Source organism: Myxine glutinosa, chromosome 13 (assembly GCF_964187855.1).
Source record: "Myxine glutinosa chromosome 13, kmMyxGlut1.1, whole genome shotgun sequence".
Lineage (NCBI taxonomy): Eukaryota > Metazoa > Chordata > Myxini > Myxiniformes > Myxinidae > Myxine > Myxine glutinosa.
Genome location: NC_136273.1, coordinates 19,596,346 through 19,612,098, shown reverse-complemented (window position 1 = coordinate 19,612,098; position 15,753 = coordinate 19,596,346). Strand labels below are relative to the sequence as shown.

Below are 15,753 nucleotides of genomic sequence, written 5' to 3'. Positions count from 1 at the left end.
TTACCATGTTCTGGAAAGAGAGTTTATCTTAGGATAATTACCATGTTCTGGAAAGAGAGCTTATCTTAGGATAATTACCATGTTCTGGAAAGAGAGCTTATCTTCGGATAATTACCATGTTCTGGAAAGAGAGCTTATCTTCGGATAATTACCATGTTCTGGAAAGAGAGCTTATCTTCGGATAATTACCATGTTCTGGAAAGAGAGCTTATCTTCGGATAATTACCATGTTCTGGAAAGAGAGCATATCTTAGGATAATTACCATGTTCTGGAAAGAGAGCTTATCTTAGGATAATTACCATGTTCTGGAAAGAGAGCTTATCTTAGGATAATTACCATGTTCTGGAAAGAGAGCTTATCTTCGGATAATTACCATGTTCTGGAAAGAGAGCTTATCTTAGGATAATTACCATGTTCTGGAAAGAGAGCTTATCTTAGAATAATTACCATGTTCTGGAAAGAGAGCTTATCTTAGGATAATTACCATGTTCTGGAAAGAGAGCTTATCTTCGGATAATTACCATGTTCTGGAAAGAGAGCTTATCTTAGGATAATTACCATGTTCTGGAAAGAGAGCTTATCTTAGGATAATTACCATGTTCTGGAAAGAGAGTTTATCTTCGGATAATTACCATGTTCTGGAAAGAGAGCTTATCTTCGGATAATTACCATGTTCTGGAAAGAGAGCTTATCTTAGGATAATTACCATGTTCTGGAAAGAGAGCGTATCTTAGGATAAATACCATGTTCTGGAAAGAGAGCTTATCTTAGGATAATTACCATGTTCTGGAAAGAGAGTTTATCTTCGGATAATTACCATGTTCTGTAAAGAGAGTTTATCTTCGGATAATTACCATGTTCTGGAAAGAGAGATTATCTTCGGATAATTACCATGTTCTGGAAAGAGAGCTTATCTTAGGATAATTACCATGTTCTGGAAAGAGAGTTTATCTTAGGATAATTACCATGTTCTGGAAAGAGAGCTTATCTTAGGATAATTACCATGTTCTGGAAAGAGAGTTTATCTTAGGATAATTACCATGTTCTGGAAAGAGAGCTTATCTTAGGATAATTACCATGTTCTGGAAAGAGAGCTTACCTTAGGATAATTACCATGTTCTGGAAAGAGAGCTTATCTTCGGATAATTACCATGTTCTGGAAAGAGAGCTTATCTTAGGATAATTACCATGTTCTGGAAAGAGAGCTTATCTTCGGATAATTACCATGTTCTGGAAAGAGAGCTTATCTTAGGATAATTACCATGTTCTGGAAAGAGAGCTTATCTTAGGATAATTACCATGTTCTGGAAAGAGAGCTTATCTTAGGATAATTACCATGTTCTGGAAAGAGAGCTTATCTTCGGATAATTACCATGTTCTGGAAAGAGAGCTTATCTTAGGATAATTACCATGTTCTGGAAAGAGAGCTTATCTTAGAATAATTACCATGTTCTGGAAAGAGAGTTTATCTCAGGATAATTACCATGTTCTGGAAAGAGAGCTTATCTTAGGATAATTACCATGTTCTGGAAAGAGAGTTTATCTTAGGATAATTACCATGTTCTGGAAAGAGAGTTTATCTCAGGATAATTACCATGTTCTGGAAAGAGAGTTTATCTCAGGATAATTACCATGTTCTGGAAAGAGAGCTTATCTTAGGATAATTACCATGTTCTGGAAAGAGAGCTTATCTTAGAATAATTACCATGTTCTGGAAAGAGAGTTTATCTCAGGATAATTACCATGTTCTGGAAAGAGAGCTTATCTTAGGATAATTACCATGTCGCTAATGGGAACCCCCTTTAGAGGCCATTTTCCCCGCAGAGCAGGGTTTGGTTCCCTTTTTGGGCACCGTTGTCCCCCTTTTTGAAGCAATGTTTTATGGCCGGATGCCCTTCCTGCCGCCAACCCTGTTAGTCACCTCGTGCGACACACAGGGAATTACCAGCAAGCTGGTACTCAATTTGCGGACCTCGGAAGGATGACAGGTTGAGTCAACCCCCCCTGGTGTTAATTCAGTGATCGAGCGGGATTCGAACCTTTTTGGGCACCTCGGATCCCAAGCCGGCACCCTAACCGCTAAGCCAACACCAGGCTACAATATCGCTAATAGGTTGTCAATAAAAACCAAGCTCTCTCACTAATGACCTTCAGGACTCGGGTATTCTGCTTTCTCTGAATGGTCAAGCCCACATGTGATGCCAGCCAACACTGAGAGGTCGACTCTAAAATACCCTGAGGGCAACTTGGGATTGGCATTTCCCATAACAAGTGTTTTCTTTCCGTGTTGCTCGCAGCCATCTTTAGAATGGAAATCATCTGTCGGAGATGGACCACATCTTCATAGAATACTAAAACATGGGTTCAATGAACAGACACCATAGGCACAGTGATATCAAACGGATTACAATCAGCTTCAGGCTATATTCATCATCATTAAAATAATTTAACCACCATTTAAGTTCTTCTTGTTATCATTACCTCCACAATCGAAGGTGGGTGGAGGTTATCTTTTCACCCCTGTCTCTCTGTCTGTGAACAGGATATCTCAAAAAGTTGTACACGGATTCAGACAAAATTGGGTGGACAGGTTGGGTGTGTGACAAGGACAAAAAAATGAATTTTGCTGAAGATCACCGATAATGTTTTTAAGGGATTCTTCACCATTGAGAGATGGGACCAAAAACGATATATAACGTGATGTTTTTAAAAGTTGTGGACAAGCTATGACAAAACTTGGTGGATGAGTTGGTTAGACCACAACCACAAGCCGATTCGATTTTGGTTTAGGTCCGAATCCAGATCCGACCTATCAGTGGGATACAACAACACAACAACAACATGCATTTTAAGGCCATGTTCCCTGCTAGAGCGGGGGTTAGCCTTGCGGTCCCCATGACAATCTTCTCCATTTTGCCCTATTTTCTGCATCTCTCCTTGTTAACCCCCTTGCCCGCATTTCTTCTTCCACCATCTTTAGCCAAGTCCTTCTCGGTCTTCCCCGTCCTCTACTTCCTTCTACATTAACTTCCATCACTCTTCTCAACCAGTCACTTTCATCCTTCCTCAATACATGACCAAACCATCTCAACCTGTTCCTCTTCACAGCATCAATCACAGGCAATATTCCCATCATCTTTCGCAATTCATCATTTGTCTTCCTCTCTCTCAACGATACTCCGCACATCCATCGAACCATTCGCATTTCCACCCTTTCCAGCCTTCGTTGCTGCTCTACGTTCATTACCCATGTCTCGCTCCCATAAATCATAACACTTCTCACACATGCAGCATACACCTTTCCCTTCAGCTTCAGCGACACTCTCCTCCTCATCAGCACGCCACTCAGTTCCCGAAACTTCTTCCATGCACATCTCACTCGAGCAACCGTTGCCGAGTCTGATCCACCTTCTCCATTCAGCATGTCTCCGAGGTAGCAAAATGTTTTCACACCTTCCAGCTTCACGCCGTCTCCAAGATCCAACTCAACATTTCCTCCATCTGCAGCTCCCTCTGTGCACACCTTACATTTGAATGTAGCTGCCACACTGGTTAATGACCCTCTCAGACAACTACATTTTTGATGAACCCACTCAGCACACATTGTACATTGAATGGAGTTCACTCCGACACCCTTCCTCCACACAGCACACGGCCACTTCCCAGTTCTTTCCACCTCACCACATGCTTTACCACTTGCCATCACCTTTGTCTTTCCGATATTCACCTTCAGACCTTTTGTCTCCATACATTCCTTCCACTTGTTCATCTTTTCCTTCAGTCCATCCATACTTTCCGCAATCAACACCAGATCATCTGCATACAACAACTCCCACGGTAAACCCTCCTTTACGGTCTGAGCCAGCACCTCCATCACAGCTACAAATAGTAGTGGACTTAGTACCGACCCCTGATGCACTCCCACCTTCACCTCAAACTCACCACTGTTCCCGTCCTTCGTCCTTACAGCTGTGCGTGCTCTTTTGTACATTGCCATCACTACTCTGATCAACCATTCCTCCACTCCTAACTTCCTCAATGCCCATGTCAATACTTTGCGTGGAACCCTATCGAATGCTTTCTCCAGATCAACAAACCCAAGAAACAACTTCTTCCCCTTCTCCATGTACTTCTCCTGCAACTGCCTCACAATGAAAAGCGCATCTGTCGTTCCTCTTCCTGGCATAAATCCAAACTGCATTTCGTCGATCTTCACTTTCTTCCTTATCCTCCTCTCCAACACCCTTTCCAATACCTTCATTCCATGCTCCAATAACTTTATCGCTCGGTACGAGCCACACTCCAGAGGGTCACCTTTCCCCTTGTATAGAGGGACGAGGGTACTCAGTTCCCAATCCACTGGAATGCGGCCTTCTTTCACCACCAGATTACAGATCTCTGTCATTCTCTTCACACCCCAACTTCCTGCTGCCTTCAACATATCTCCCACAACTCCCGTCGGCCCTCCCGCTTTTCCACTCTTCATTGCTTTTATCGCTTCCTCAACTTCCTTCTCAGTTATCTTCTCTGCCGGTCCTAAAACTGGGTTACTCTCTATGTTGCCATCCCATCCATTCTCTGTATTCAACAGCATTTCCATATATCTTTTCCATCTTCCTTTAATTCCATCTGGGTCGACAACGATTTGTCCCACTTCATCCTTCAAGCAACTCACCCCCATCACATCACACCTCTCTTTCGCTATCTGCTTTGCAATCCTGAATACTGCTTTCTGACCCTCTTCCGAATCCAAGCGTCTCCGAACATTTTCCTGCATGCCTCCTGCACCTTTGCTACCTCTTTCTTTGCAGCCTTCTTGGCTGCCTTATAACTTTCATGCTCTGCTGTTTCTGCTCCCGTACCCTTCGCCTTCGCCTATCAGTGGGATACAAAACGTAAACTGTTCAGCCTGGCGGAGGTACGTGCTCTACCGGGTACCGTTCTGGTTTCTATGGTTTTGCTGTGATTTTACATTTTCATTGTTCATTAAATTCCTGGTCACCATAGGCCAAAGGTCAACAACACTTTCAAATTTCAAAAATCCTCAATTTTCATCCGATTCACTTGAAATTTGAATGGCATTTTCATATCAGCTAACTGAATTCAACCACCAACTATTTTTGAGATCAACATAAGCCAAAAGGTCACCATAGGCCAAAGGTCAACCACTTTCTTCAAATTTCTAAAATCCTCAATTTTCAACCGATTGACTCAAAATTTCAATAGGATTTTCATGTCAGTGAACTGAATTCTACCATCAACTATTTTTGAGATCAACATCGGCCAAAAGGTCACCATAGGCCAAAGGTCAACCACTTTCTTCAAATTTCTAAAATCCTCAATTTTCAACCGATTGACTTAAAATTTCATTAGGATTTTCATGTCAGTGAACTGAAATCTACCATCAACTATTTTTGAAATCAACATAGGCCAAAAGGTCACCATAGGCCAAAGGATAACCATGCCAACCACCAAAGGATAACCTAACCACCATGAGATAGGAAATTCACTTGTAGTAAAAGTGTAACAATACATTTTTAGTAACAAATGGACATCAACCAATCTGGATTCTTATATCTTGGGGCTGTCCTTATGTCCGTCCATCCATCCAGAGACTCCACTCTAAAACGACATGACGAATTTCTTTAATATCTGGCAGGTGTGTGCACGAGGCACGTCAAATTATGGGACAAACGGTTTCATTTACTAATTTTCAAAATACATTTATGCAAAAGAGTAATACCGGGTTGTACATGCCTTCTGGAGCCATTATTTATATATTTATACACATTTTACCATCTCCACTGTGGACGTACAACCTTGAATTATTTATTTATTTGCATGCACCGACTTTCTGCAATACCAACACAGCTAAATACCATACTATTTGGGTACATTTGTTTTACTTGTATGCACTCCTAAACCGCTGGACGGGCTCAGTTGGAAAATGGTTGTTGGACCCGTGAGGTCCATGGGGGTTTAAAAAAAAAAAATCCCAGTGGTTCAGTCTGAGTAGACGACCCAAGTCTCTCTATGTAAATGTGTATCATATACCGCCACCTAGTGGTATTCTGTAGTACACTTAACTAATTGTAAAACTGGTGGAATTAACCTCTATATAAGGATAGGTTATTTGTTAGTGTCCACCAATTAATTGAAATCATTTGAGGTTTAAAAAGCACATAAAGGATTGAATGGCAGAGTAGTTGGGAGTATGCTTGCCCGTTTCTGGGTTCGATCCCCGGTATGTTGATGCGTATCGCTGCCTCGTAAAGCTTGCAGTACTTCGGAGCGGACATGAAGCCGGCCAACTTGCCTCCATCATTTGAACATATAATATGGTCCCTCTTTAACAAAGAAGATGTCTTTTGATTGGTACCATAAACCCTTATATCCAGCCATTAGAGAGTATATGGGAAGTAAATGTCTGATGTAAGTTTATAGAAAATTGTGTAAATTACAAGTCTATTGTAAGTTGATAAAAAGTATTGCAGTTCAAAACCAGAAGAAAACTTTTTACTTTATATACTCGAGCCAATGAAAACTGATCGCAATCCTTTCTACGCAGTTGAAAAATCTTCCAAGCATTAGAATCTTCCAAGGTTTTTTCCAAAATGGCGGCCGAAACACGTGACCGATGACGTCATCATTATATTTTTCCTCCACCAGTTTATTCCGACATGGCACTCAAGAAATTGCATCTTGATTGGATGAAGTTTTGTACTTGTCGAATTATGACGTCATAATGGAGGCACCTATGACATCATCATTAACATATTTTATTCCCCCTGAGCTCCCTCTGCTCCCCCTGAGCTTTCCTGCTAGGCATTGTACATGTCACAAGTATCAAAATCAATCTTGAATACTGTACTTACACTGGGTTTTTATGGTGTTGTTCATAACGTCTTTCCGTCTCTTTTTTGTGACGACTTCACAATGCAAGTTGTTTGTAGAATTCTCCTTATTTTCTTCTGTAGGGCTGAAAAACACATACCAATGCCAATTATTGGTAGGCACAGGTACTTCAGTTATATTTCAATCGTGCATCTCAAAATTTAGAAAAAGTCTGTAGTTCAGGGTAGATTTCAGGCTGGTAGGATGGCCGAGACTAGATCAGGTACGCACACTCACCTCGGAGGTGTCAAGGCTGGATTTGAATCCTGATCCAGGTATAAAATGTCACCTTTGTGTTTCGCATCGGATGGACCTCGTGCGGTCCCATCAATGTGTGTTCCGTCCCTCGGATGGACGTTAAACTGGATGTCCTGTCTGCCAGCATCAGTTGGTCGGTGTGATCCCATTGTGTCCTACACCAAGAGTAGGCGACCTGTAGCCAGCACCTGGCCAAATTCCAAATTCCTGTTCTACCTACAGAGGACATTGCATCAGCAGCAGAGCAACGCCCTCAGCCAACGAAGCTACTCTCAAACTTGTGCTGTATTGGAAGAAGAAGAAGACGTATAGACACGAATATGAAATGCACATGAAAGTGAGTGATTTATTGACGATGAATTATCCAACTGAAAACCTACCAGATAGTTTACATGTTTGCATTCCCAGTATAAAAAGCTGTTGTTGACTTGTTCACAAAATCACAACTTTCTTTGAGCTCAAAAATGTCATTTGAGATGTTTTTACTGTTTTCAACAAACTCAACAGACTGCACTGGCTCACCGGAATCTAATTATATAGTTAATGGTATTTAGATGTAGGACTGGGGTGTTTAAAAGTGTTTTAAACTTTCACTCATAACTCTGTTCAGTATTTTGAAAATGTAGTTCAGGTCGATATGATCGGTGTTCAAAACGTCCAATGAATGAGTTTTAGAAAGTTCAACGATGCTCACAATGGTCCAAGATGGACGTGCTTCCCTGTGTGCTCCATGCATGCAAATACCTCCACCTCACTCCTCGCACCATCTACCCCTTCCCCTCCATCACTCCTCCTCCTCCCCATCACCTCGCCTCCTCACTCCCCATCCCCACCATCACCCCTCCTCCTCACTCCCCATTCCCACCATCACCCCTCCTCCTCTCTCCCCATTCCCACCATCACCCCTCCTCCTCCCTCCCCTCCCCTCCATCAGTCCTCCTCCTTCCTCCATCACTCCTCCTCCTCCCTCCCCACCTCCTCCATCAACCCTCCTCCTCCCTTCCCATCCCGTCCATCACCCCTCTTCCTCCCTTCCCATCCCCTCCATCACCCCTCCCCCTCACTTCCCATCCCCACCATCACGCCTCCTTCTCTCTCCCCATTCCCACCATCACCTCTCCTCCTCTCTCCCCATTCCCACCATCACCCCTCCTCCTCCCTCCCCTCCCCTCCATCAGTCCTCCTCCTTCCTCCATCACTCCTCCTCCTCCCTCCCCACCTCCTCCATCAACCCTCCTCCTCCCTTCCCATCCCGTCCATCACCCCTCTTCCTACCTCCCCATCCCCTCCATCACTCCTCCTCCTTCCTCCCCATCTCCTTCATCACCCCTCCTCCTCCCTCCATCATTACTTCCCCTCCTCCTCCCTAAATAATCCCTCTTCCGACCTTCCAAACCCCCACCCTCCTTCCACTGGATGTTCATCCATCACTCCACTACCTTCCATTCTCTCTAATATCTTTCTTCTTCCTCTCCGTTTCTGAAGTTGAATTTGTTTTCCATTTAGCCACCCTCGTGCGCAGGTAATAAATAGACAGTCCTATCACGTTTAAATACATTTTGTGCTTTGGAATGTTTTGAGTGCAATGACATATTGTGTTCTGTTGGGACCTCCTGAGCCTCTTTCCCTCATACCACATCCATTTTTTGTGTGCAGGTGTTGGGGTTCATACCAATGATTTTTTATAGGGGATTTTTTTATTTTTTTTGATAGGGGAATCCCCACATAGGGGATTTTTTTTTAATGTTGGGGTTCATCTACAAATTACACAGAAAAAATGTGTATTTTTATATTCCCACCGCCCTCTCATTAATTAACCCCTTTCCCATATCAATTATTACCTTTTCCCTCTTTTCTCCTGGTTTCCCTCCTTCCCTTTTCTTTTCCCTTCCCTCTCATCTCCTCCCCCAGCAATTCCACATACATTGCACATGAGTTGCCATTGCCATACACATAAGTGATTCCTTAACAATGTAAAAACTTCAAGATATTGTGCTGTTACAGGATGAAAAGGAGACAGGTGCACATGGAGATGAATGCAATGTGGTGCCGGATGCCCGGATTGGGGAACAACTCGAAAACTTCACAAAGGGAACAGTTTTATCAATAAAAAGAGGGGAGGAACATGAGCAAGCTTAACATTGTGGAGCCAAAAAGCTAAAATATTTTCTCGTGAAGTTAATCTCATTCAGCCGAGCCCAACTGTTACCCTAACATCGTGGTACAACTGTGGACTTTTTGGACAAGTTTAGCGTGCGTTTGGATAACCTCTGGGAGTGAAAAGGAGAAACCGATAGCTCCGTTTTCCAAGGAGACCGAGACCGGCTCCAGATACCGTTTCTAAAAATACATTCATAAACATTCTCTATTTTCCCTTTCGTCGTAGATTCAGATTTTTAAGCAGGCATAACTTCTGATATATATATATATATATATATATATATATATATATATATATATTTATTTATTTATTTATATATATATATATATATATATATATATATATATATATATATATATATATATATATATATATATATATATATATATATATATATATATATATATATATATCTCAGTCATTATGATAACATCGCGAGAAAATTTGCCCTGTTCTTATTAGGTTGGAGAACTAAAGAATTATATTCTGATTGATATATATATATATATATAATCGTTAGATTAAATAAGACGCGGACGTAGCTTCAGGACTACGTCCGCGTATATATATATACTGTATATATATATACAGTATACTGTATATATATATATATATATATATATATATATATATATATATATATATATATATATATATATATATATATAATTATATACATATATATATATATATATATATATATATTGTTACAGACGCGGCTTTTAGATGTTATATGGACCGAGCGGTGGTGTATTTAACCGCGTCCGAACAGTTACTCCCCGATTAAAACCCGATTTCACCCGACGTTGACCAGATCGCCCCACGGATATTCAACCGGGAAATCTCTAAAGCGATCGCAAGAGAATGAAAAAGAAGAAGAAGAATACGGAGGAAGAACAGATTTATTATACACACACAAGCAATATTTTAGAGCGACCAATATTATTTACAGCAATAGATGGAAAAGAGCAGTCACACAGTGCATTGTTAACTTATTCTATTTCATTTACTTAATCCCCAAGACAAACGAGTAGGACAGGACGTTCACACTCACACGGTGGATATTGCAGGAAGGAATAGCTGAGGTGGACGCGTGGAGGAAGGCAAGGTCGGAGGCCGCAGCACCCCTCGCGGTTTTGGCGGGAAAACCTCCGTCGCGTATCCGCGGCCGTCACGCGCTGGCTCGGCACACCTGCTCCTCTTCCTGGGGTGGAGCCGTCTCCCTCCGTTCAGCGCGTCTCTCCAACGACAGGGGGGTATTGCAGGCAGGCAGGCAGGTAGGTAGGTAGGTAGGTAGGGCTTGCGGTGGATTGCGCTCCTCTTCCAGGTCATCCCCCAGCGTATCTCTCAAGGCCTCTCTCCAGTCATCTCTCATCTGGACTCAACTGGTAAAGCAGTCCCCTGCAGTCGCTTTTATCACCTCCAGCGAAATCAAGCCGCCGACTCCGAGGGCCCGCCTACCGGGTCACTCACCGCGGTGTTGATTGGCTGTTAGGGCTGGTTCACTCCTTCCCTCTTACGACGAGGTGGAGACACGCCTTTCTTCCCCAACCTTACCTCGTGGCCAATGGTGGTTTGAAGAAAACCAGCCAAAATGCGGAAGGCAATTGGAAGGGAGGTTTTGGGGAAATTGGAAGGGCCTACGCTTATTTTGTTTGATACAATGCAAAGTCAATCTAGTGGAAAACACATACTTAGCCTACATGGAATAAGGAAATACACTATTTAAAAGATATATCGTGACCTGCGTGTATGTTCTATGAAATTAATTAGGAGGACGGCTGCGACCATTATTTACATTACCAGGATGTTACCATACCAAAACCATACTCTTCACATCCGTTACCCTTCCTCCAAAATTGTTACACTCCTCAAAATCCGTTACACTTCTCAAAACCCGTTACACTTCTCAAAACCCGTTACACTTCTCAAAATCGTTACACTGCACCCTCCTTTCTTCAGGCACGTCCTCGGGCCTACTAGACTTAACTGAGTGTGACATGTAGGTGTAATTCCCTCTACAATTAACCTGACCCTGAGTGTGACAATTTTAAAACACAAATAAGTATGTCCCCCTATTGCATTGCATCCTGTCTAACAGACTCAAGCCCACAGCTAACCGAATTACGGAATTATTCTGAAACTATACATTTACGGTGGGGAGCATTATTTACAATGACGTGATTTCTTATTTACAACGCAACCCAGGACCTGTGTGTTTTTTTTCTTTTTTTTTTTTTTCTTTTTAGGGAACAAGAAAAAGAAATTCCTGTTGGGAGGGAGGAGACAGCACGCATTGCATCGATGCACCAGTACCAATACCACCAAAGCACCCAAAAGCACCCAAACACCACAAAGCACCCAAAAACACCATCCGGTGCGGTTACCATGGTTCATAATAAACACAACAAAACAACTGGTGGTGGTCTTCTCTTTCTCTGCTGGGCCGATGTTCTTCCCGACGTCTTCAGGCTTCATGCGGCCTATTTGGACATAATAAAAAGCACAACTTGTGTCCATTTTTATTTAGGGCCTCAGGGGCCAACTAAGGGTGGTCCACCTCCTTGGCATAGGTGCCACCTTACCGAGGTCCGCAAGCAAGATTCCCTGGCCACTATGGCCGGTTTCCAACAGAGGTGCCCTGCCCCAGAACCTGGGGTCCATCAAGTGGTACTTGGCCGCAGAACAGCGGTCCATAAAGTGGTACATCAACGCAATGCATGCTGGTTCTGGGAATCTCGGGCGCACAATGGCCACCTCACGCACGCTCCCATCGGCACCCAATGGCGCACAGGTCATGTGGGAGACAAAAGAAAGACAATTGAGCGAGGGGTAAGGTCACAAAGGTACACGTCAAACAAGGCAATGCAAGGTGAAATGCGTACGGAGGGCGAAGTGAGAAAGCTCGTCCCTACCGTACGTCACCCCCCTGTCACCTACCCTACCCTTGTTCCCACCCCATATGTACAAAAATCTACACATTTACAAATTCGTCACTACTGTCACGTCTTCCCCATATTTCCCTTATACCAAATTCGTCACCACAATCCCTCTACTTCAAAATTTGCCATCACCAAATTCATCACCAATCCTCATAAGGAGGCAGAGATGGAACATCAAAGCACAATGTCACACCCACGTCATGATGCGTCTCACAATCCAAACATTTGCATCATAAAAAATAATCAAAACATGGCATGGTGTGGAGTACCTGTCACCTCAGGTGAGTGGATGCAGATGGTGTGAGGAGATCCTTCATCCTAACTATCCTCTAAATGATTTTAACACACTTTACACTACCCGGGGTCTTTCCCTGCCAATTCATTGGCCAACTTACACTATGGGTTCTAATAACCAATTCCCATTGGCCAAACTGTGGTGCTCCTCAATTTTGGGGTCTCACTCCCCCGATTCATCTCCCGGTGCTCTAGCACAATTTCTGGGCTGCGACGTGTACCTCTCCCAACAGGTCTACCCACCTGCACACCTCCACCACTGTAGTTGCCACCCGAGCTTACCTAGCTCCTCACCCTAACCTATCTAACTGGGGGCAGCCCCTCTCCTGGCTCTGTCACCCCTTGGTGCCCTCTGGCACTGGGCTACCCGGGTCCGTCCTCCGGATCCTCGGGCCCCATCCACAACAACTACTACCGGCTCCCAGAGCCCACCTGCGGCCTCACCTGGCCGACATCCTCACAGTGGTGGAGTGCTCAAACAACTACACACACTAACAGGCTACACGCCCAGCCATTTCCACAACACTAATGCACCCATCCACAGACCATTCTTTCACCCGCACCACAGATGCCAATATCCAAACCACAATTTACCTGTATCCTCTACCTAACACTTACACTACCCGCCCCGGGTATCCGTGATGGGGGTCCACTCTTCCCCCATTCACACCTTCGCACCATCCACTCCACTCCACAATTTCCACCATACTCACTCCACGACCATCCATTCCAATACTCCATACCATTTATTCCATACACCTGCCCTCCATTCACCTGTCGTTGCACACCTGTGCAATCTCACCTGGTGCCACCTGCACCCTCCTTTCTTCCTGGACCACTTGGTCATCACAATACACAATCACCATCACTCACTCATACACTGCTCCATCCACCTGTTCAGTTGCACACCTGTGCAATCACACCTGTTCAATCACTCCCACACACGGCATCATCTCAGCTAACTCCTCCCCTCTGAAACTTGCGCTTCCCAGTCGTCCCTTTAAACTATTGCGCTCCCACGTCATTATCAACCACACTAACCTACCTGCGTCCCCACTACAGGTATCAGTCACTACCTAACCTTATCGTTACCTAAGGTCATCTTCGCTAGATCCCTATCATTATCCAAGCCCTCCCTGGCTCGTTTTCACTGCCATAAACCCCATAATCTATAGCGCATTTGCCCCCACCTGTGAGGGATGGTGGATTTGCCATCCCACCACATCGGGGGTCTCTCACTACCAATTTCGCCCGTCCAAATCCAACAATTCAAAAATTTTCCATTTACTGCCAATTCTATTCACTTTTCTAAATTTCGTTTCAAATCACTACTATCACTATCACCATCACCCGTCTACTTATTACATCCTCTCGGTGCGCCAATTCACATCACCCGTCTACTTATTACATCCTCTCGGTGCGCCAATTCACATCTCCAGCCCGGCTTCGTACAGCCGAGCAATGAACGCGGGTCGTTTTTTTTTTGCCAGCGGCTGGATACGTCCCGCATTCGGGGCAGGGACGGAGGCTTACCCGGGCCGAGATCCCATGCACCACTTCGGCGTGGAGCCATCCAATGTCCCGATCTCGACCTGCCGGCACGTCTCAATAGAAAGTGGTCGCCATGACGACCCTTCCTATCGAGCTGCCCGCTCCGCCTTGTGGAGCCCGGACGCGGCCGCTCCACGCGAGGCCCAGCGTGGATCGCGCACGGCGGTCCTTTCGAACCCGCCGTGGCTCGGATCTCCGCTGGTTCTCGCGGCACGCGAAGCCCGGCACGCACCGAGGGCCCGATCCGGCTAAAAGTCGACCTAACCTTTAACCCGGTTACCGTCGACGCTTCACCTGCAGGCTTACATGCATACGCTACCTCTTTCTTGCTCATACATGCAGCCGTTCCCATTCTCCTCGTACCTTTTCTTTCACACCTCGGTACACTCACTCCGCTCACCGACTTGGTCACACACCTGACCACCGAACACTTTGGCACACATTCGTTGCTCGCACACCTCACCAATACACCGCTTCGCGCCCCCTCCTCGGTCACCTCCTTTGTGACAATCACAGGTGTGCTCTCACCCGCACACCCAACCACGTGTCTCACTACCAATTCCAGCGTGCATTCCCACTCACGCTCTACCATTCCAGGTGTGCATCCTTCCATCCCAGGTGTACATCCTCGCTCACCTATCACAACCAGCTCACGCTCCGTTTCACTCTCACTACTCTCACCTCCACTCTCAGTCGCGCACTCACCCTTACTCTTGACAGCATGCGCTTTCCCCATGCACCCGTCCGTTACACACCTTTCTCGCGCATCCTCCCGCGCACACTTCTTCGTTACTTCCTCCGTAACACTCACCACAGGCATGCATTCTCCCTTACTCTTGACAGCATGCGCTTTCCCCATGCACCCGTCCGTTACACACCTTTCTCGCGCATCCTCCCGCGCACACTTCTTCGTTACTTCCTCCGTAACACTCACCACACCGCGCTTCCCTGTGCTCCCTCGCACACGCGCTTTGACCAATTCACTCTTGACGGCACACTCACTCCTCGGCGTGCACTTTTTCCTCACACACCCCATGGTCGGACATTCTCGCACACCTCTTTTTTCGCACACCTGACCCGTCACACACCCCACCAACGGCCTTTCACGAACACCCGGATCCAAACCAATCCCCAAGCCGACTGAATCTCCCCTCACATCATGTACATTGCCACTCACCTCCGTACCTCGTCGCACCTCCTCCGCCACCTGCAAACTTTCTACTTGGTTAGTGAGCACTTCATCATGATTTGAACACAGACCTTGTACATATTCCATGACTTCCTCCTTTGTCTCCCTCTTAGCTTCCCTCCGTCTCTTCTTAATTTCACTCACCCCTTCTTCCACCTCCTCTAATTTTTCCTTTACCTCTTTCAGCTCCCGGTGCGCCCCCTCGATTTCTTCCTCCATTGCTACTTTAACCGTTTCTATGTGCGTCCTTACCTCCCGGTCCTTCGTCTCCATTACTTCTGTCACCTCTTCCAACCTCTTCGTCAATCCCTCATGTACCATTTGACATTCCTTTTGTGTCGCTATTAATTCATTTTTAATGTCCTTTTGTGTTGCTTTTAAACCCCCGATGATTGCAGTGTTCTTTTCCACTTGGTCCGCTAGTTCTTTTTGTCCCACCGTCAGCTGTTCTACTCCTTTCGTC

General features: G+C 44.9%; 1 protein-coding gene across 8 annotated transcripts in view; it reads right to left on the bottom strand.

Moving 5' to 3' along the window:
• Nucleotides 1-15,753, bottom strand: part of LOC137438666 (F-box only protein 32-like) — a 145,506-nt gene that overhangs the window by 75,853 nt on the left and 53,900 nt on the right. For all 8 annotated transcript variants that reach the window (XM_078767137.1, XM_078767136.1, XM_078767133.1 and 5 more), the window contains one exon: nt 6,877-6,980. In XM_078767137.1, the coding sequence (XP_078623263.1) occupies nt 6,877-6,980 (104 nt within the window). The remainder of the gene's footprint in view (nt 1-6,876; nt 6,981-15,753) is intronic.